Consider the following 24,195-nt stretch of genomic DNA (forward strand, 5'->3'; position numbering starts at 1 on the left):
CGTGCCGACACAGAGGGATGCTGTCACAAGAAGTGCAATGTTTGGGAAGATGGTGAGGGAGTACCTTGCAGATCGTTCAAACATCCTCTGGGATTCCTTTGTGCCTTTTAATTATTGGGTATCCAAGCTGGACACGTGGCATGAACTGTCTCTCTACGCCTTGGAGGTCCTGGCCTGCCCTGCTGCTAGCGTTCTGTCAGTGCGGGTTTTTAGTGCCGCTGGTGGAATTATAACAGATAAGCGCATCCGCCTGTCAACTGAAAATGCTGACAGGCTAACTCTTATAAAAATGAACAAGGGCTGGATTGGGCAAGACTTCTGTACACCACCAAGTGAAAACAGCTAAACATAACCTCTAATACATTCTCTTTTTTGGGGAGGTGTATTCTCATGCACCTCTTCACAACCACACATGGGTATACGCTTCCAGATTTGGTCTGTTGGTGGTATCCTCCTCATCATCCACAACAAGTAGAACACCAGGGTGAAAGGATTCCGTGATACCAAAGTCACAAATTTTTTTGTGCAAGGGTGTTTTTATGATGCCTGTTACTAATTGGAAACCCAAACAAATGTTACTCCCACAGGGGGAAATGTCATAAAAAAGAGATGTACATCTATTCTTCTCATTTATTCTTATATTTTTCCAGCTTTCCTATCTCTGGACAGTCCTATAATGAAGTAGTGTATACCTCTACAATAGAAAATTATTCAAATACTTTTATATTATATTTTTATTTACATCCCTGTCTCTGAGCTGTTGCTGGGGACAAACATATCTCGTTGGACACATTCTGGCTTCATATTTATGAACATGTGTTCTCTCTTCCCTTTTGTCATTGTCTTTCATAGGGGGATTCACATGTCTTATTTATTTCTTTGATTTCAGTATGATTTATCCTATGTCTCCTCATTTTCCGCCACTAGATCACCAGGATTAACATGTCCTGTGCTGCTACACCAGTGCAATTTTTGGCAAGGGTGTCTATGATGCCCATAAAATATTTAAAAAAAATTGAACCCCAATGGGCAGGGCCGGCCCAAGGTTTTTGAGGGCCATGGGCAAAAGAGTCTCAGTGGGCCCCCCATTTAACACATACCACGATTCATGATGCACAGATACAGCAGAGAAATATAGCTATAGTACAATGCCAAAGATTTCACTTCTTACATGAGTGATAGCTATTGTAAATTCTACAATACCAGACAAGACAATACAATACACCAGAGGGGCTTTATATCAGTCAACCCCTTATACGCCAATTTTTGTGACCTACTCCCTCTTCCTCAGTTACCATTAGGCATTTTATTGTTAACTGAACTTGCTGCACAGAAAAAACTGCATACATTGAATATGACAATTTTTTAATGGAAAACTTTTTAAAGTAAACATTAGAAAGTATTAATGTAGAACATTTGTAAAAGTGCATAATGGGTAGCATATAGCACAGCCACGTGGTATATAGCACAGCCACGTAGTATATAACACAGCCCACGTAGTATATAACACAGCCATGTAGTATATAGCACAGCCACGTAGTATATAGCACATCCACATAGTATATAACACAGCCACGCAGTATATGACAGCCACGTAGTATATAACACAGCCCACTAAGTATATAGCACAGCCACGTGGTATATAGCACAGCCACGTAGTATATAACACAGTCCACGTAGTATATAACACAGCCATGTACTATATAGCACAGACACGTAGTATATAACACAGCCACGTAGTGTATAGCACAGTCACGTAGTATACAGCACAGCCAAACAGTATATAACACAGCCCACGTAGTATATAGCACAGCCACGTAGTATATAGCACATCCACATAGTATATAACACAGCCACGCAGTATGTGACAGCCACGTAATATATAACACAGCCCACAAAGTATATAGCACAGCCACGTGGTATATAGCACAGCCACGTAGTATATAACACAGCCCACGTAGTACATAACACAGCCATATAGTATATAGCACAGACACGTAGTATATAACACAGCCACGTAGTGTATAGCACAGCCACGTAGTATACAGCACAGCCAAACAGTATATAACACAGCCCACGTAGTATATAACACAGCCATGTAGTATATAGCACAGCCACGTAGTATATAGCACAGCCACATAGTATATAGCACATCCACATAGTATATAACACAGCCACGCAGTATATGACAGCCACATAGTATATAACACAGCCCACAAAGTATATAGCACAGCCACATAGTATATAGCACAGCCACGTAATATATAACATAGCCTACATAGTATATAATGCAGCCACGCAGTATATAACAGCCACGTAGTAAATAACACAGCCATGTTGTATATAGCACAGCCACGTAGTATATAACACAGCCCACGTAGTATATAGCACAGCCACGTAGTATATATCACAGCCCACGTAGTATATAGCACAGCCACATAGTATATAACACAGCCCATGTAGTATATAGCACAGCCACGTAGTATATATCACAGCCCACGTAGTATATAGCACAGCCACATAGTATATAACACAGCCCATGTAGTATATAGCACAGCCACATAGTATATAACACAGCCCATGTAGTATATAGCACAGCCCACGTAGTATATAACACAGCCCATGTAGTATATAGCACAGGCACTTAGTATATAACACAGCCCACATATTATATAGCACAGCCACATAGTATATAACACAGCTCACATAGTATATATCACAGCCACATAGTATATCACAGCCCACGTATTATATAGCACAGCCACATATTATATAACACAGCCCATGTAGCATATAACACAGCCCACGTAGTATATAGCACAGCCACGTAGTATATAACAGCCACGTAGTATATAGCACAGCCACGTAGTATATAACACAGCCCACGTAGTATATAGCACAGCCACGTAGTATATATCACAGCCCACGTAGTATATAGCACAGCCACGTAGTATATAACACAGCCCATGTAGTATATAGCACAGCCACGTAGTATATATCACAGCCCACGTAGTATATAGCTGTTGTGAATTCTGTTTTTGGGCTCCCTCTGGTGGTTACTGGTGGTACTGGCTGACTTTTGTCTTGCACCTGTTCCCATCAGGAAACTGGGAGTTTCCTATTTAGTCTGGCTTCTCAGTCATTCTAGTGCCGGCAATCAATGTTACCAGAGCACCTCTGTTGCTTGCTACCTGCTCCAAGTCTGCAATTCAGCTAAGTTGAATTTTTTGGCATTTTTTGTGTTTGTTTTGTCCAGCATGCATTTGTATTTCTCGTGCTGCTGGAAGCTCTAGTGATCTGAAATTACTACTCCGGTGTCATGAGTTGATAACGGAGTCAAGGTAGTTTCAGGATGGCTCCTTAGGGTTTTGAGGTAACCGTGTAGTCCTCTTTTGTATTTTCATCTATCTAGTCAGAGGGCCTCACTTTGCTGAATCTATATTCATACTGCGTTTGTGTTTTCCTCTTGCCTAACCGTTATTATATGTGGGGGGCTACTATAACTTTTGGGGTTTCCCTGGAGGCAAGCCAGGTCTGTGTATTCCTCTTCTAGGGGCAGCTAGATCTCCGGCTGGCGCGAGGTGTCTAGGGATAAAACATAGGCACACCCCCTGGCTGCTTTTATTTGCGTGTTAGGTTCAGCATCGCGGTTACCTGAGATACCATCTTCCTAGAGCTAGTCCGTTTTTGCCCGTGTCCCTGCCATTGGGAATCATGACAGTATTGCCGGCCATAATGTATTAAAGGTATTGGCTAAAGAAGGAGAGAAAAAAAAGAAGTTTCTGACATTTTTTTTTTTTTTTACTCAGAAGTTCTGTCTAGCCATAATTGCCATCTGCTGTTTTTTTTTTTTTCTCCTCTTAACCCCTGAATGGCTCAGATCTCTGCTGTTGAGAAATGGATATCCAGAGTTTAGCTTCAAATCTTAATACTCTTGCCTCTAAGGTTCAAAATATCCTAGACTATGTTATACATGCTCCTATGTCTGAACTCAAGATCCCTATACCTGAGTTCTTTTCTGGAGATAGATCTCGTTTTCTGAATTTTAAGCACAATTGTAAATTGTATCTTTCTCTGAGATCTCGCTCCGCTGGAGACCCTGCTCAGCAGGTTAGAATTGTTATTTCCTTGTTGCGGGGTGACCCCCAGAATTGGGCATTTGCATTGGCACCAGGGGATCCTGCGCTGCTCAATGTGGATGCGGTTTTTCTGGCACTGGGGTTGCTCTATGAGGAACCTAATTTGGAGATTCAGGCTGAAAAGGCCTTGATGGCCCTCTCTCAAGGGCATGATGAAGCTGAAATATATTGTCAAAATAGGAGCGCAAACCTGTGCACCATTTGGCGGTGTCTTCTGAGCAGGCACCGGAGATTATGCAATGTGATAGAATTCTGTCCAGAAGCGAACGGCAGAATTATAGGCGTAAAAATGGGTTGTGCTTCTACTGTGGTGATTCTGCTCATGTTATATCAGCATGCTCTAAACGCACAAAAAAGGTTGATAAGTCTTTTTCAATTGGCACCTTACAATCTAAGTTTATTTTGTCTGTAACTTTGATTTGTTCATTGTCATCTATCACTGTGGATGTCTATGTGGATTCTGGCACTTCCTTGAGTCTTATGGATTGGTCCTTTGCCAGACGTTGTGGGTTTAGCCTAGAGCCTTTGGAAGTTCCTATCCCTCTGAAGGGTATCGACTCCACACCATTGGCTAGGAATAAACCACAATACTGGACACAAGTGACTATGTGTATGACTCCTGACCATCGGGAGGTGATTCGCTTCTTTGTGTTGCATAACTTGCATGATGTCTTAGTGCTTGGATTGCCATGGTTGCAAACTCATAATCCAGTTCTTGACTGGAAAACAATGTCTGTGTTAAGTTGGGGATGTCAGGGGGCTCATGGGGAAGTACCTTTGGTTTCCATTGCTTCATCTACTCCCTCTGAAATTCCGGCATTTTTGTCTGATTATTGTGATGTGTTTGAGGAGCCTAAACTTAGTTCTCTCCCCCCTCACAGGGATTGCGATTGTGCTATAGACTTGATTCCGGGCAGCAAGTTTCCCAAGGGTCGTTTGTTCAATCTATCTGTGCCTGAGCATGCTGCTATGCGAGAGTATATTAAGGAGTCCTTGGAAAAGGGACATATCCGTCCATCCTCTTCCCCTTTAGGAGCAGGTTTTTTTTTCGTGGGTAAAAAAGATGGCTCCCTGAGGCCCTGTATTGATTATCGCCTGTTGAATAAGATTACAGTCAAATACCAGTATCCATTGCCACTATTGACTGATTTATTTGCTCGTATTAAAGGGGCAAAGTGGTTCTCTAAGGTTGATCTTCGGGGTGCGTATAATTTGGTGCGGATTAAGCAGGGAGATGCGTGGAAAACTGCATTTAATACGCCCGAGGGCCATTTTGAGTATTTGGTAATGCCTTTTGGTCTTTCTAATGCTCCTTCAGTCTTTCAGTCCTTTATGCACGATATTTTCCGTAAATACCTGGATAAATTTATGATTGTGTATTTGGATGATATTTTGATTTTTTCGGATGACTGGGAGTCGCATGTTCAACAGGTTAGGAAGGTTTTTCAGGTTTTGCGGTCCAATTCTCTGTTTGTAAAGGGTTCAAAGTGTATCTTTGGGGTTCAGAAGATCTCCTTTTTGGGGTATATTTTTTCCCCTTCTTCTGTTGAGATGGATCCTGTCAAGGTTCGGGCTATTTGTGATTGGACGCAGCCTACTTCCCTGAAGAGTCTTCAGAAGTTCTTGGGCTTTGCTAATTTCTATCGTCGATTTATAACTGGGTTTTCAAGTGTTGCTAAACCTCTGACTGATTTGACTAAGAAGGGTGCTGATGTTGCCAATTGGTCCTCTGCGGCTGTGGAGGCCTTTCGGGAGCTTAAGCGCCGCTTTTCTTCTGCCCCTGTGTTGCGCCAGCCTGATGTTTCGCTCCCTTTTCAGGTTGAGGTTGATGCTTCCGAGATTGGAGCGGGGGCGGTTTTGTCGCAGAAAAGTCCCGATTGCTCAGTGATGAGACCATGTGCATTCTTCTCTCGAAAATTTTCGCCCGCCGAGCGAAATTATGATGTCGGTAATCGGGAGCTCTTGGCTATGAAGTGGGAATTTGAGGAGTGGCGTCATTGGCTTGAGGGTGCTAGACATCAGGTGGTGGTCTTGACTGATCACAAGAATCTGATTTACCTTGAGTCTGCCAGGCGTCTGAATCCTAGACAGGCGCGCTGGTCATTGTTTTTCTCTCGGTTTAATTTTGTGGTTTCATACTTGCCGGGCTCGAAAAATGTGAAGGCAGATGCTCTTTCTAGGAGTTTTGAGCCTGACTCCTCTGGTGATTCGGAGCCTACGGGTATCCTTAAGGATGGAGTGATTGTGTCTGCTGTCTCCCCAGACTTGCGACGTGCTTTGCAGGAGTTTCAGACTGATAGGCCTGATCGTTGTCCGTCTGGGAGATTGTTTGTTCCAGATGAGTGGACCAGTAGAGTCATCTCAGAGGTTCATTCTTCTGTGTTGGCGGGCCACCCTGGAATTTTTGGTACCAGAGATTTGGTGGCCAGGTCCTTCTGGTGGCCTTCCCTGTCTCGGGATGTGCGTACCTTTGTACAGTCTTGTGATGTTTGCGCTCGGGCCAAGCCTTGCTGTTCTCGGGCTAGTGGATTGTTGTTGTCCCTGCCTATTCCGAAGAGGCCGTGGACACACATCTCTATGGACTTTATCTCGGATCTCCCGGTTTCTCAGAAAATGTCCGTCATTTGGGTGGTGTGTGACCGTTTTTCTAAGATGGTTCATTTGGTACCCTTGCCCAAATTGCCTTCTTCATCGGAGTTGGTTCCTTTATTTTTTCAGAATGTGGTTCGCTTACATGGTATCCCGGAAAACATCGTGTCTGATAGAGGATCTTAATTTGTGTCTAGGTTCTGGCGAGCGTTCTGTGCCAGGATGAGCATTGATTTGTCTTTTTCATCTGCGTTCCATCCTCAGACTAATGGCCAGACGGAGCGAACTAATCAGACTTTGGAGACTTATTTGAGGTGTTTTGTGTCTGCTGATCAGGACGATTGGGTCACCTTTTTGCCGTTGGCAGAGTTTGCCCTCAATAATCGGGCCAGTTCTGCTACTCTGGTTTCTTTTGCAATTCTGGGTTTCACCCTCGTTTTTCATCTGGTCAGGTGGAATCTTCGGATTGTCCTGGAGTGGATTCTGTGGTGGATAGACTGCACCGGATTTGGAGTCATGTGGTGGACAATTTGAAGTTGTCTCAGGAGAAGACTCAGCAGTTTGCTAATCCTCATCGTCGTGTGGGTCATCATCTCTGCGTTGGGGACTTGGTGTGGTTATCTTCTCGTTTTGTCCCTATGAAGGTCTCTTCTCCTAAGTTTAAACCTCGGTTCATTGGTCCTTATAAGATTTTGGAGATTCTTAATCCTGTATCTTTTCGTTTGGACCTACCAGCATCTTTCACCATTCATAATGTCTTCCATCGGTCGTTGTTGCGGAGGTACCGGTTGTTCCTTCTGTTGAGCCTCCTGCTCCTGTGCTGGTGGAGGGTGAATTGGAGTATGTTGTGGAGAAGATTTTGGACTCTCGCGTTTCCAGACGGAGACTTCAATATTTGGTTAAATGGAAGGGATACGGTCAGGAGGATAATTCTTGGGTGACTGCCTCCGATGTTCATGCCTCTGATTTGGTTCGCGCCTTTCATAGGGCGCATCCAGATCGCCCTGGTGGTTCTCATGAGGGTTCGGTGCCCCCTCCTTAAGGGGGGGGTACTGTTGTGAATTCTGTTTTTGGGCTCCCTCTGGTGGTTACTGGTGGTACTGGCTGACTTTTGTCTTGCACCTGTTCCCATCAGGAAACTGGGAGTTTCCTATTTAGTCTGGCTTCTCAGTCATTCTAGTGCCGGCAATCAATGTTACCAGAGCACCTCTGTTGCTTGCTACCTGCTCCAAGTCTGCAATTCAGCTAAGTTGAATTTTTTTTGCATTTTTTGTGTTTGTTTTGTCCAGCATGCATTTGTATTTCTCGTGCTGCTGGAAGCTCTAGTGATCTGAAATTACTACTCCGGTGTCATGAGTTGATAACGGAGTCAAGGTAGTTTCAGGATGGCTCCTTAGGGTTTTGAGGTAACCGTGAAGTCCTCTTTTGTATTTTCATCTATCTAGTCAGAGGGCCTCACTTTGCTGAATCTATATTCATACTGCGTTTGTGTTTTCCTCTTGCCTAACCGTTATTATATGTGGGGGGCTACTATAACTTTTGGGGTTTCCCTGGAGGCAAGCCAGGTCTGTGTATTCCTCTTCTAGGGGCAGCTAGATCTCCGGCTGGCGCGAGGTGTCTAGGGATAAAACATAGGCACACCCCCTGGCTGCTTTTATTTGCGTGTTAGGTTCAGCATCGCGGTTACCTGAGATACCATCTTCCTAGAGCTAGTCCGTTTTTGCCCGTGTCCCTGCCATTGGGAATCATGACAATAGCACAGCCACGTAGTATATAACACAGCTCATGTAGTATATAGCACAGCCACATAGTATATAACACAGCCCACACAGCATATAACAGCCCACATAGTATATAGCACAGCCACATAGTATATAGCACAGCCCACATAGTATATAGCACAGCCCACGTAGTATATAACACAGCCCATGTAGTATATAGCACAGGCACTTAGTATATAACACAGCCCACATATTATATAGCACAGCCACATAGTATATAACACAGCTCACATAGTATATATCACAGCCCACGTATTATATAGCACAGCCACATATTATATAACATATTATATAACACAGCCCACGTAGCATATAGCACAGCCACGTAGTATATAACATAGCCCAGGTAGTATATAACACAGCCCACATAGTATATAGCACAGCCCACGTAGTATATAGCACAGCCACGTAGTATATAGCACAGCCCACGTAGTATATAACACAGCCCATGTAGTATATAGCACAGGCACTTAGTATATAACACAGCCCACATATTATATAGCACAGCCACATAGTATATAACACAGCTCACATAATATATATCACAGCCCACGTATTATATAGCACAGCCACATATTATATAACATATTATATAACACAGCCCACGTAGCATATAGCACAGCCACGTAGTATATAACATAGCCCAGGTAGTATATAACACAGCCCACATAGTATATAGCACAGCCCACGTAGTATATAGCACAGCCACGTAGTATATAACACAGCCCACATATTATATAGCACAGCCACGTAGTATATAGCACAGCCACATATTATATAACACAACCCACGTAGCATCCAAAACAGCCCACGTAGTACATAGCACAGCCGCGTAGTATATAACACAGTCCACGTAGCATACAGTAAAGCGATGTAGTATATAGCACTGCCCGCATCTCTCCCCCCAAGAATGGCCCCACAGTCCAGCACTCACTGTTATAGTAAAAAAAAAAGAAAAAAAACCCACACTTCTCCTTGTGCCCACGCTGCTCCCTGCTCCTGTCTCAGCTGCTGCACTGCCTGGCACACAGTGAGTGCGCAATGACATCATCACGCACCCCCAGTGTCAAAGGCAGAGCGGGGAATGATGGGAGAGGGAGCATCAGCTGACGTTCTCTCCTCCATCATTGCTTTCAACTGTACTGGCAGACGCTTGTATAATTCAATGCGGCGGCGGGGCATACATTGCATTTTTTGGTCTGCTAAACTGCTACCCTTGATGTATACAGTATTTTGTGTTTTTTAAAATTAAAAAAAATAAGTCCCACATATTGAAACAGTCTGTTATCTCAGTCACACGTCTGGTCTATGTGTGGTCTTCAAATCTTGGCTTTTCAGCCATACATTCCAGTTTTTAGTCTGATATGGAGCACCCCGCCAGGGACGTGGCGTACTCAGTACCGGGTCCGGTATTTAAAGGGGATGTCACGGTGGTGGCGACCCGGTCCGTGGCCCTGGTCACCCAAGTAAAAGGGAAAGTCTTTAAAGGGGTTTGGTGAATAAATTAGTGTCCGTGATGCCACCTTTGGTATTCAGTCAGAGGGGACTGACGCTGCTTAAAGGGGTCCACTGGGGTGATGTTATGGCAGCTATGATGGTATGACTTCCCACAGGTGAAGTTGGGTCCCTAGGGCTCCCGGTGTACAGATGAAGATGGTGAGTGGTGCATTAAGAAACGGATGACACAGGTTTGCAGTCTCTTTACCTGGTTTACTGAAGACTTCAGGCATCCACAGTCAGGGTCAGGCAGGCTTGGAAGCGATTTCAGAGTCCCCTTTACCAGGTGGAGTTAGAAGCCTTCCTACTAGTGCGGTGGTGTAGTCCCTTGCTGCCTGTGGCTTCTGTCAAGGTCCTCACAGTTCTCTCTGTCCTCCTTAAAGGGTAGGACACTAACGTGTATGACAGGTGGCTTGAGCCTTTTTACAGGGTCTCTATCATAACCCAGGCTCTATTTTCCACTATGTCTCCAGGTGTTAGGGCGGACAGGTGACGTGTAGTCCAGCTGTCCTGACAGTTTCTGCTGTGCCTCGTGGAGTCCGACACAACCTCGGTCCTCTGGCTGCCGGTGTCTGTGCTCTTCAAGGAGGTAGCTCAGTCGCAGGTTTTCTCCCCAGTTCTCACTCTCCTGTGGTCCGCTCTCCTGCACGCTCACTACAATATGCTCTTCTTCTGTATTGTCTCTATCCAGGAGCTGCAGCACCCTTGTGGCTGCACGGCCCCTCACTCTCCTCTCTGCCTCAGACTGTTCCAGTCTGCTGTCTGGCACTCACAGACTCTTCCCACCAACTAACTACTTTCCCTCCAGACCAGAATATATATATATATATATATATATATATATATATATATATATATATATATATATATATATATATATATATATATATATATATATATATATAGGAGCCACCCTGTTGTGAACTCCGTTTTCAGGCTCGCTCTTGTGGTCACAGATGGTATTGTGTGACTTTGGTTTTTTGGCTCCCCCTGGTGGTTTGGTTTATTATCCTGCGGGTCTGGCTGGATCAGCTGCCTCGTTATTCACCAGGGAGGCTCCTATTTAGCTCTGCTTCACTTCCACTTGTTGCCGGCTGTCAATGTATTCAGTGCTATTCTGATTACTCCTGATTATCTCGTTTTCTGCCTCTTCAGGATAAGCTAAGTTCTGTTTGAATATTTTTTGCTCATCTGCCTGCAATATGATTTCTGTGTATGATGATTCTAGTCCAGCTTGCTAATATGTGATTTCTTTTTGCTGGTAAGCTCTGGGGTACGGAGTTGCTTCCCCCGCACCATTAGTTGGTGCGGGGGCTCGAGCAATCTCTGTGTGGATATTTTGAATAGGGTTTTTTATTGACCGCACAGTTCCCTTCCTATTTTCTGCTATCTAGTATTAGCGGGCCTCATTTGCTAAATCTGATTTCATCTCTGCGTTTGTGCTTTCCCCTTAACTCACCGTTAATATTTGTGGGGGGCTATTCTATATCTTTGGGGTCATTCCACTGAGGCAAGAGAGGACTTTCTTTCCCTCCAGGAATAGTCAGTTTCTCAGGCCGTGAAGAGACGTCTAGGATTTTTAGGTAACGTTCCATGGCTGCCTATAGTTGTTTGCGGATAGGATCAGGTTGCGGTCAATCTAGTTACCACTTCCCCAGAGCTAGTAGTCTGTTCAGTTACTTAGCTAGTCCGACCTGCGATCCTTGCCACTAGGATCATAACACCACCCACAAACTGGATCAGATCTCCCCCTTCTGGCCTGGAGTGTGAACATGCTGTTTGTTTGTGTTACCTGATAAAAAGAACAACAACAATAACAGGTTAATAAAGACATACATATTTTTAAATGCTTGTAAACAGGTATAAACGTTGGCTTCCCTTTATGGGAGGTAATTAATTCTTAAACGATGCAGCAACATAATACAAATAACTTTCAAAAATATAAAACCTATGAAACGGCGATTACCCTTTACGGGTATACTATCTTTAAGACTTCCTTCAATCAAAGTGCAAAAACTTCAGCTTACTTCCAACTTACAAACTCTCACTCTAATGCTCAGTATTATCTGCAAACTTTATCTATCGAACTTATACTATATCAGAAAACTTTCACTTCTTCTAACCAGACTAAACATTTCCACTATCTTAAAGTGCAACAATTTCAACATTCTTTTTAAAAGTGCAATTAATATTCTAGTCAATTAATAACTTTATAACAGCAGCAACGAGCGGAGGACCCATCATAAACCCCCAACGTAGGCATTGGGTGGGCTACAAGGCATAATATCCAGACCCGGTCTTCAGCCACGCCAGACAATTTTTCTTCGGCCTGTGAACAAATCAACTTTTAAGGTAAACATTAACAACTGTTGCTTTAACGGTTCCATGTAAAACCAGTAGGAAGCACCTAAGCAGGTGCCAACTATGTACAATGGAGAATTTGTGGACCATTCCCCGTCCATGGCCTCAGTGTCTTTAAACAAATAAAAGATCTGTTAATGGAAACCTGGCCAGGTTAAACAAAACTTTTATACTCTTAAGTATTCACAGTCATGTTTTCTTTCTGATTCAATCTTGCTTCTTCCAGGGTAGCATCTGGACATTACAGTCTCCTTGATGAGAGTTCAGGTGTATGCAGGTACAACATACAATTGGTCAGTAGCCACTATGGCTCTGCGGCGGATGTCCCGCTCTCAGTCCTCCTGCTCCTGTTTGAGCACCTGCTGCCAGCAGTACTCTTTCTGGCTGATTACCTCCAGACGTTCTCCCTCAGCCTGGGCCTCCCCAGGGAACCCCATCAGCTTGGTGCTGGAGTGCTCCCACCGGAAGGTCACCCATTCTCTGTGTGCTTCCTGGGTCCCTCTCATTGGCTGCAGTGGGGCTGCGGAGATATGTACAATCTCCCAGGGCCACTCCCAATCACTCTGCACACCCGGCCGGGTGGTAAAGGTGGTCAGAACATCTATGAGCCATATCAGGGTGTCCTCGGCTACCGGGGCAGGGTCGATCTTCTTACCTGCCGCTGCGGTGTCTCCGGTGCTGGACTCCTCCGTCAAAGGCTGGGATTCTGGAAGCTGGCTCCGTCGCTGCTCTCACGCTTTTGCGGCTGCGAGGAGCCAGGACTGCCGGAGCTGACAGCACAGCTTTTCCACTTCTGCTAAAAGAACCTCTGGGTTCATTGCTGATGGCAGGTCTTCCTCTTTCTCCCATTGGCTGGGGCAGCTTCCTGCTCTCTCCCTCTCCTCCGGGTGACCTCCACTCACCATGTTGCCGACCAGGTTCTGAGCTGCGTCTTCCTGCTGTTCCTTCCACGCCTCCTTCTGTGGGCGGTTCCTTCTTCCTTTTTTCCCGCCATCCCAGATCAGGAGGCGGACTTCTCTTGGGGATGAACAGATCTCTCGGACATAGTAGTATCTATGAGGGGTGGCCATAACTTTTGCGCCATTCCTCCAAGCTCCGCCAATGACAACACGCCCCACTCCTCCTGCATGCCACATGGTGCTGTAATGGCGGCGGTTTTGGCGGCAATTTACAGTTCACAGTCTCACAGTTAGGCACAGTCTCTTAGGCACACAGGATCCGATTCTTCAGGTCGGTCCATCCTGTTCGTGACACCAAGTTGGAGCGCCCCGCCAGGGCCGTGGGGTACTCGGTACCGGGTACAGTACTTAAAGGGGATGTCACTGTGGCAGCGACCCAGTCCGTGGCCCTGGGCACCCAAGTAAAAGGGAAAGTCTTTAAAGGGGTTTGGTGAATAAATTTTGTGTTCATGACGCCACCTATGGTACTCGGTCAGAGGGTACAGACGCTGCTTAAAAAGGTCCACTAGGGTGATGTTATGGCAGCTATAATGGTATGACTTCTCACAGGTGAAGTTGGGTCCCCAGGGCTCCTGGTGTGTAGATGAAGATGGTGAGTGTTGCAGTAAGAAACGGAGGACACAGGTTTGCAGCCTCTTTACCTGGTTTACTGAAGACTTCAAGCAGCCACAGACCATGGCACCAGATCTCAGGTACAGGCAGGGTCTGGACGACTTGGAAGCGATTTCAGAGTCCCCTTTACCAGGTGGAGTTAGAAGCTTTCCTACTAGCGTCCTGGTGTAGTCCCCTGCTGCCTGAGGCTTCTGTCAAGGTCCTCACAGTTCTCTCTGTCCTCCTTAAAGGGTAGGACACTAACCTGTATGACCGGTGGCTCGAGCCTTTCTACAGGGTCTCTATCACGACCAGGGCTCTATGCACCACTGTGTCTCCAGGTGTTAGGGTGGACAGGTGACGTGTAGTCCAGCTGTCCTGCCGGTTTCTGCTGTGCCTCGTGGAGTCCGACACAACCTCGGTCTTCCGGCTACCAGTGTCTGCGCTCTGCAAGGAGGTAGCTCATTTGCAGCTATTCTCCCCAGTTCTCACTCTCCTGTGCTCCACTTTCCTGCACACTCACTACAATGTGTTCTTCTTCTGTATTCTCTCTATCCAGGAGATGCAGCACCCTTGTAGCTGCATGGACCCTCACTCTCCTCTTGGCCTCAGACTGTTCCAGTCTGCTGTCTGGCACTCACTGACTCCTCTCACCAACTAACTACTTTCCCTCCAGACTAAAATGTATAGTGAAGCCACCCACAAACTGGATCAGATCTCCCCCTTCTGGCCTGGAGTGTAAACATGCTGTTTGTTTGTGTTACCTGATAAACAAGATCTTCCCTCGCTTCCAAGCGTGACAGCACTCTCCATGTGAGGAAAGCAATGCCACTGTAACAGCCAGGACCCTGGGGTGTTTCACTCCCCCTCCCAATAAATCCAGTACTCCCGGACTGGAAAAAGAAGAACAACAATAACAGGTTAATAGAGACATACAAAAACATTTTTAAATGCTTGTAAACAGGTATAAACATTGGCTTCCCTTTATGGGAGGTAATTAATTCTTAAATGTTGCAGCAACATGATATAAATAACTTTCAAAAATATAAAACCTATGAAACGGCGATTACCCTTTACGGGTATACTATCTTTAAGACTTCCTTCAATCAAAGTGCAAAAACTTCAGCTTACTTCCAACTTACAAACTTGCACTCTAATTCTCAGTATTATCTGCAAACTTTATCTATCAAACTTATACTATATCAGAAAACTTTCACTTCTTCTAACCAGACTAAACATTACCACTATCTTAAAGTGCAACAATTTCAACATTCTTTTTAAAAGTGCAATTAATATTCAAGTCAATTAATAACTTTATAACAGCAGCAACGAGCAGGGGACCCATCATAAACCCCCAACGTAGGCATTGGGTGGGCTACAAGGCATAATATCCAGACCTGGTCTTCAGCCACGCCAGACGATTTTTCTTCGGCCTGTGAACAAATCAACTTTTAAGGTAAACATTAACAACTGTTGCTTTAACGGTTCCACGTAAAACCAGTAGGAAGCACCTAAGCAGGTGCCAACTATGTACAATGGAGAATTTGTGGACCATTCACCGTCCATGGCCTCAGTGTCTTTAAACAAATAAAAGATCTGTTAATGGAAACCTGGCCAGGTTAAACAAAACTTTTATACTCTTAAGTATTCACAGTCATGTTTTCTTTCTGATTCAATCTTGCTTCTTCCAGGGTAGCATCTGGACATTACAGTCTCCTTGATGAGAGTTCAGGCGTATGCCAGGTACAACATACAATTGGTCAGTAGCCACTATGGCTCTGCGGCGGATGTCCCGCTCTCAGTCCTCCTGCTCCTGTTTGAGCACCTGCTGCCGGCAGTACTCTTTCTGGCTGATTACCTCCAGACGTTCTCCCTCAGCCTGGGCCTCCCCAGGGAACCTCATCAGGTTGGTGCTGGAGTGCTCCCACCGGAAGGTCACCCATTCTCTGTGTGCTTCCTGGGTCCCTCTCATTGGCTGCAGTGGGGCTGCGGAGATATGTGCAATCTCCCAGGGCCACTCCCAATCACTCTGCACACCCGGCCGGGTGGTAAAGGTGGTCAGAACATCTATGAGCCCTATCAGGGTGTCCTCAGCTACCGGGGCAGGGTCGATCTTCTTACCTGCCGCTGCGGTGTCTCCGGTGCTGGACTCCTCCGTCAAAGGCTGGGATTCTGGAAGCTGGCTCCGTCGCTGCTCTCACGCTTTTGCGGCTGCGCGGAACCAGGACTGCCGGAGCTGACAGCACAGCTTTTCCACTTCTGCTAAAAGAACCTCTGGGTTCATTGCTGATGGCAGGTCTTCCTCTTTCTCCCATTGGCTGGGGCAGCTTCCTGCTCTCTCCCCCTCCTCCGGGTGACCTCCACTCACCATGTTGCCGACCAGGTTCTGAGCTGCGTCTTCCTGCTGTTCCTTCCACGCCTCCTTCTGTGGGCGGTTCCTTCTTCCTTTTTTCCCGCCATCCCAGATCAGGAGGCGGACTTCTCTTGGGGATGAACAGATCTCTCGGACATAGTAGTATCTATGAGGGGTGGCCATAACTTTTGCGCCATTCCTCCAAGCTCCGCCAATGACAACATGCCCCACTCCTCCTGCATGCCACATGGTGCTGTAATGGCGGCGGTTTTGGCGGCAATTTACAGTTCACAGTCTCACAGTTAGGCACAGTCTCTTAGGCACACAGGATCCGATTCTTCAGGTCGGTCCATCCTGTTCGTGACGCCAAGTTGGAGCACCCCGCCAGGGCCGTGGGGTACTCGGTACCGGGTACAGTACTTAAAGGGGATGTCACTGTGGCAGCGACCCAGTCCGTGGCCCTGGGCGCCCAAGTAAAAGGGAAAGTCTTTAAAGGGGTTTGGTGAATAAATTTTGTGTTCATGATGCCACCTATGGTACTCGGTCAGAGGGTACAGACGCTGCTTAAAAAGGTCCACTAGGGTGATGTTATGGCAGCTATAATGGTATGACTTCTCACAGGTGAAGTTGGGTCCCCAGGGCTCCTGGTGTGTAGATGAAGATGGTGAGTGGTGCAGTAAGAAACGGAGGACACAGGTTTGCAGCCTCTTTACCTGGTTTACTGAAGACTTCAAGCAGCCACAGACCATGGCACCAGATCTCAGGTACAGGCAGGGTCTGGACGACTTGGAAGCGATTTCAGAGTCCCCTTTACCAGGTGGAGTTAGAAGCTTTCCTACTAGCGTCCTGGTGTAGTCCCCTGCTGCCTGTGGCTTCTGTCAAGGTCCTCACAGTTCTCTCTGTCCTCCTTAAAGGGTAGGACACTAACCTGTATGACCGGTGGCTCGAGCCTTTCTACAGGGTCTCTATCACGACCAAGGCTCTATGCGCCACTATGTCTCCAGGTGTTAGGGTGGACAGGTGACGTGTAGTCCAGCTGTCCTGCCGGTTTCTGCTGTGCCTCGTGGAGTCTGACACAACCTCGGTCTTCCGGCTACCAGTGTCTGCGCTCTGCAAGGAGGTAGCTCAGTTGCAGCTATTCTTCCCAATTCTCACTCTCCTGTGCTCCACTTTCCTGCACACTCACTACAATGTGTTCTTCTTCTGTATTCTCTCTATCCAGGAGATGCAGCACCCTTGTGGCTGCACGGACCCTCACTCTCCTCTCGGCCTCAGACTGTTCCAGTCTGCTGTCTGGCACTCACTGACGCCTCTCACCAACTAACTACTTTCCCTCCAGACTAAAATGTATAGTGAAGCCACCCACAAACTGGATCAGATCTCCCCCTTCTGGCCTGGAGTGTAAACATGTTGTATGCTTGTGTTACCTGATAAAGAAGATCTTCCCTTGCTTCCAAGTGTGACATCACTCTCCCCATGAGGAAAGCAATGCCACTGTAACAACCAGGACCCTGGGGTGTTGCAGATACCCTTGTTGTATACAGTATTTTGTGGTTTGAAAATTTTAAAAAATACAGGCCACATATTGAAACGGTCTGTTATCCCCGTCCGATTGCCATTTTATGTTTGGTCTAAACATAGTTTTTTTTCATGCATACATTCCAATTTTTGGTCTGTCTAATACCCTAGTATTAGTAAAAAATTTTTATAGTGTTGTAGTTCCGTGACACGCCTCATCTATCTGTGGGCTACAGTGTGCTTTTGAGGCTTCCATTCTCCTTTTTTTTTGTGTGTGTGTTACCGTAGCTCAAAACAGTAAACACTATTTTGTCTTTTTTTTTTTACCCCCATGGGGAAATGTTTTTCATCCCATACACTTAGTGTAGGGGCAGTATGAGTCTAGGAGACACGCTCCTTGGTAATGGGACAGTTTTGTTTAGGAGGCCCTCCTCCATGTTTCTTCCAAGGAGAAATTGGGGTGCGTGCAAATTTTGGTCAAGGCGGCCCTTGCATTGAATGCATAAGTAACCTGTATGGCAGGACCAACTGAAGACTGTGAAGTGGGTTTTCCTGTGGCCATCCAGTATCTGGGTTCAAAGGCTTATCAGGGTGCATATGACTTGGTAGCAGGGCAGACCATGCATTCAATGCAACACTTTTTCAGGAAGCCTTCCTGTACCGCTCGTGAAAGGGGTATTGGGGTGCGTTGTAATTGTTGGCAGCCCATCCACTCACTTCATAGGCAATAACAGCATAGGAGACCCACTGTTTAATAATGGCCCTTTAAGAATATTAATGCCGCCTGATGCCCCTCTAAAAATAGGCTCTGTGACTTTAAGAGTCCCTCTTTCATAAATGAAACAAGATGTGTCTGCTTATGTGTCACACACCACATGCCCAGCTAGGGTTGTTAAATGGTACAGTGACATTTCCCAGTGAATGCATTTGTATTGGTTGAAAGCAATGTTAAAGTTGAAAAACGCATCAAAAATGCTGCGTGTGAACATAGCCCAAGTGGTGGAGGAACATTTTGGTCTGGGGTTAATTATTTTGCCTGATATACAAGTCATTAGCCTGGAAAGGATATACCTTGACATATTTCCCAGGAAAATCCATTTTGGTTTCGTTTTTGTATGTTTTTGGTGCACCTGCAAAAATGGCGTGAAACTCTGACAACATTACTTACAGCTGTGATCTAGGAGTCAGGAATGCTTCCAGGGGCGATCCCCATGATGTTCCTGTGTCATTTGAGCAGTGTTTCCATCATTTTCAGACGTTTTTAGAGCTTAAAAGGACCCCCGGGGGGATAGCGGTAAAAATACTCGGGTCTCCCATAGACTTACATTGGGCTCGTTCTGGCCGAGTACCCGAGTATTCCAATCTGCTCGACCCGATCAATGAGCACCCGAGCATTTTAGTGCTCGCTCATCACTAGTCACCGCTGTGCACCTGGACGCAGATGTTAGCTTCTGATTGGCCGGCAGCTGACATTGGTATTGCTGTGCAGGGAGCTTGTCTCTGCACCGCAATACATTGCAATTAAATGTGCTTCCCAGTAAACCACGATGTATATAGAAGCATGTTACAGGCTGATGTAGCGCCATAGACTAATATGTGAAGTACATAAAAATCCTTACTTTCCAATTTCAATATCTATTGGTATATCAGTGATTTGTACAGCACATTCATGAATTTCTGAAAACATAAGAAGTTTTACATCTCCTAGCTGGACAGCTCAAAAATCGCTGTGCGTATAATTTGGCCGTCGTCTGTCACTGTAATTACTTCAGCCACTGTATTAGTGAGAGCCTAATCCCCATTTGTATAATCATAATGAATACATATCCTTATTTCAAAACCTCCAACTGTGTGGAAGAGATGCATGTAATGACTACAAATTACCTGTAAAAAGAATAGGGAACAGGGACCACCACCAATGTAAGGAGTATAGCGTCTCCACACCCCGACGCGCGTTTTGCCGCTGGCTTTTTCCGATAAGTGCCTATTTTCATATTAACTATTATTGTCAAGTATATTTGTTTAATAAAATAAATTTGGCTGTTTACCATTGTATATGTAAGATTAGGCAGCGTCTCCTCCTGTTTTTTTTTAATCTCTTAATTTTATTCAGTTATCATTGATACCAGGGTTTAGATGATAAAATTGCCATTAATCTTGGTATTTTTTGGACATTGCGTGATAATTAGTGCTCGATTAATATGTTCGAGTCCCCGCGGCTACATGTCTCGTTTCTGTTTGACAGCTGCAACATATGCAGGGATTGCCTGTTTGTTAAGCAATACCCGCATCTATTGCGGCTGTCGGACAGCAGTGAAACATGCCGCCGCGGGGACTCGAACATATTAATCGAGCACGCTGAAGACACTTAGATAATACCCAAGGATGTTCCGATAACACGATATCCGAGCACGCTCGCTCATCATTATCAAGCATGCGTTTTTTTCATGCAAATTCCGCCACGGACACCACCTGAAAAAGCTAAAAAGAATGAACGTCCGCATTCCTATGTAAAAATTATTTGCTATACGCGTGTTCAGACTATTGAATGTCTTTTAACCATTTCACTAAAAACGTGATATGGTTTAAAAAAAAAAAAAAAAAAAAAAAAAGTAACATATGGTATTTTCAGCCCAGAAGAAGTTCTGGGCAGAAAATAGACAAAAGACATCTTTTTGAATGTTTTCCCATCGTCTTTGCTTAAAAAACGTAACTGCTAGTTGTTTCTTCGTTATTTAATGGAGTAAAAGAAATGAGCAAAAAATGACAGTAATGGGAAACCATGAGAAAATCCTCAAAAAAAAAAATGGACGTTGATCCTTTCCGTTCTCTCTCTACGCTGATGACACCTAATTTTATACGTCTTCTCCCCGTTATCACCGCCGGACGACTACAAAACACCAATCTGTCCGCTGTCTCCAACATCATGTCCTTCATATGTCTGAAACCGAATGTTTCAAAAACTGCTCTCCTCTATCTAATCACCTAACCGAAATGTGAGCAGTAACCATCATTTTAATATTTATTTCATAAAGCAATAATACACATGAAAATAAAAAAAACCTTGTAATAAATCATAACTGCTTCTTTCCCCTCCTGGACCGATCGTTTCATTCTCAATTCAGTGGTAAAATGTGTCTTCAGGGAATTTAGAATTTTCTATTACTGAGATAGAAGATGACAGTTAGTGCTTGTAAAGTTCTATGCGGAACTATAACTCCTCCTCTCTTCTCCATAGAATTTTATGGGCACTAACTGTTATTTTCTATCTCAGAATTGAGAAGGAAAGATCAGCCGAGGAGGAGAAAGCAGCCGATTTCTCTGATAATATATATTTCAGAGTTGATTATTTTTCTGTGAAATAAAAATTAAAACGACGGTTATTCTTTAATATTTCCATCTTACCATAACGCCATATTTGACTCCTCTTTCCATCACTCCTTCTATCCCATCACCTTTGTTGCTTGACTTTCTGATAAAAATGTATACTAAAATGGGTAAATATTTTGACACCCGACTATTATGGAAACATCGCTGTTGGCTTGTCATACAGGATCGCTTCCATTTCCAGCTCATTTTGTGTCCCCAGATAACAGGTTCTCAGTGATTTCTATCATCTATCTGAGCCGGAGTAATATTTCCCTTTCTTTGTTTCCTCTTAGAAATTACAGATAACCGGCGGTCGTCTTTTTATCATCTCTTTTACAACATTTTCAAAGAAGAGTAGAATCAGTCGTAGGAGTTTGTACGAGTCTCATCGGGATTCCCAGAATTATAGCTGTCGGCAAACAGTTTAGACCGAGATATTCTTGTGTTAAATGTTTCACTCAATTTGTTTTACTACATGACAATGTGGGAAAATGACAGTAGTGTTTCTTCGGGAATACTGTAAAAAGTGAAAGGCACATATATAATTTTTATTTATTTTTCCTAGGGTGCATCCATCTATGAGTCAGTTATCACAGGAGTAACACCCAGTTTGTGCACAGCAACATAAAAAAAACTTTACAGCGGATCTGTCACCAAATTTCACAATATAAACTGCATACATTATCAAATAGATCTCTTAGGGAGAATCTGTCAGCAGGTTTTTCCTGTGTAATCTGAAATAAGCATGATGTAAGGGCTGAGACCCTGATTCCAGAGGTGTCACTTATTAGGCTGTGTGCTGTAGGTTTTAATAAAATCAGTGTTTTAACAGCAGGAGATTATCAATACAGGACTATTTTCAGTAAGCCAGGAGGAATAGATTATTATCTATATGTCGACTTTTTAATTTATGTGTTTGTTCATTGGTTGATCAAGAAAAGACAGACTTTTGTTTGTACACATCTGTAATATTGACTTTTAAGTTGACGTTTGTTGTAACATTGTTTTGTTATCCTGGATGACAGAGACACAGGGTAATTGAACAATGATGTTTGCTGATATGTTGATTACACATTGTCAAGGCAAGCTAGCTTGTTGACTTGCAAAACAGAGGAGTAAAAACTTTGCAAATTGATTAAATAGTCAAACAATGCGAGATAATCTCATCACATCTTCCTCTTAACCTCTGGATGCTGGTATCATGGGTGTGTCAGAGTCTGCAGACTGTCACTCTGCATCTGACTGCAAAAGGACGCAGCAGTTTGCTTTGCAGACTTCTTCACGGGCATTCTGACTTTAGGACCCAGTGGCACCCTCCCCCAGCTCTAGTTGACACACCTGGACCGAGGTGTATATAAATCCCAGCTTGCTGTTGGAAGGCAATATTTCTATATCCAGTTCCCTGCTGTGGCTTGGAGCTATATATCTTCCTCTCTGCTGTTTGGAGGATGTCTGTTTCTCTTTGAGTCTACTCAAGCTAAGTGTTCCCCCTTGTTTGTGTATCCCATCTGTCTTTAGTGGTAGTGGGGATCGACTAGCACACATACTGTCCTTCCCAATGCTCCATTGACCATCACTGAATCCATGGATACATTTGGGGATGTCAGGATGTAGACCCACTGGTCATCTGAGCCCCATGGATACATTTGGGAAAGCCAGGATTGGGACTCACCGGTCTCCTGGCTCCATGGAGTTGTTCAGAAAAGCCAGGATGTGACCCTCCATTCACCTGGGCTTGTACCTCAATGGACGGTCAGCTTCCTAAGCTTGTCATTACCTCCTGTCTGTGCATGCCATAGGTAGGGGTAGTAAGCCCTGGGAGGCTCTCAAGTCACAGCTGTTCTTATCCCAGTGAATCAGCGGAGGGGTACACTATCTTGGGTATTGTGCTGGGACTGTTCTATGTGTTACCTGCCTGTTTTGTGGTTCAATAAAGCATTACCACACATTAAATATAAAATATTTCTGAATATATAGAGATAAAAATGAATTAGAATAGGATTTTATAAAATATAGGGCTGGAGCAATTTACATTATTGCTGTTTTTGTTATGTTATTGAAAATCCAATTAAATGACGGAGACCGTTAAGATCAACTTTACACAATTCAAGTTTTATACAAAATCCACAAAGCTCCATCAAATAAGACCTGCCCTAAACTGGAAGGCATTGCTGGGGGAGGTCTAGTCATAGTTATGGTTTGGCTGAGATCTTCTTGCTCTTCTCCGGTGGGTCAATGAGTCTCCTAGAGGTCTTCTCCAACGCCATCAGTGGAGCACTCTTTTTGTTACCCTTTCGCCTTGTCCCTATTACTTAAGTAGTATACCTTTTTTTATGTATCTACATATCTAGTTAGTTTTCTTTTAGATGTTTTTGTTTCCAAGTCTTGAGATCCATCCAGTATCCCTTCCAACATAGTTTTCCTTTAATTAGACCTAATAATGGAGGTGGAGAGACCTTTGCCCAGGGTTCAATTTGTGGTTTTAATTTTGACTTGTTCCTGCTTCTTATGCATTGCTACTAAGACAGACCATTCTTGGAATCATAAACCACGTTCTCCTCCGAGGGACAGTATAATAATAACTTACAGATGACTACTCAAAAAAAGACCAAATAATGTCTTAAAACCTTAAGACTATCGAAACCGCCAACGTAACTCCCTTAGATGATTTTCCTTACGACGATCTACCAGATTTCTAGACGACATTCTCAGCTAACTATGAACAATATCGTTGACCAGACATCTATCTTGTCTCCTCTTACAGTGTATGATGCTTTAGGAAAGCAAGGAAGTGGTATAATCAATGGGAATGTGGATCGTCTCGGATCTTACAGTGAGTGTCTTTCTGTTCAAGCTCCTGGGAGGAAGTTTGAAGGAGAATACTGCAAGATGCACGTGGAACAGGTCTGAATTGTTCAATAATTGTCGTTCTTCAGAGTGTTCTTTTTTTTTTTTTTTTTTAATAAACAGTTAGTACATTTTTCAGCTATGATGAGGTCACATCACATCTGTGTCCCCTTTTATGAGCCCTTTGAGTC

At 44.4% G+C, this 24,195-nt stretch overlaps 1 protein-coding gene across 1 annotated transcript in view; it reads left to right on the plus strand.

Annotated features, from left to right (window-relative positions):
* Positions 1–24,195, plus strand: part of LOC143793483 (O-acyltransferase like protein-like) — a 135,282-nt gene that overhangs the window by 16,839 nt on the left and 94,248 nt on the right. Inside the window, exon 2 of the mRNA XM_077280489.1 lies at positions 23,922–24,061. Coding sequence (XP_077136604.1) covers positions 23,922–24,061 — 140 coding nt within the window. The remainder of the gene's footprint in view (positions 1–23,921; positions 24,062–24,195) is intronic.

This window comes from Ranitomeya variabilis, chromosome 1 (assembly GCF_051348905.1).
Source record: "Ranitomeya variabilis isolate aRanVar5 chromosome 1, aRanVar5.hap1, whole genome shotgun sequence".
NCBI lineage: Eukaryota > Metazoa > Chordata > Amphibia > Anura > Dendrobatidae > Ranitomeya > Ranitomeya variabilis.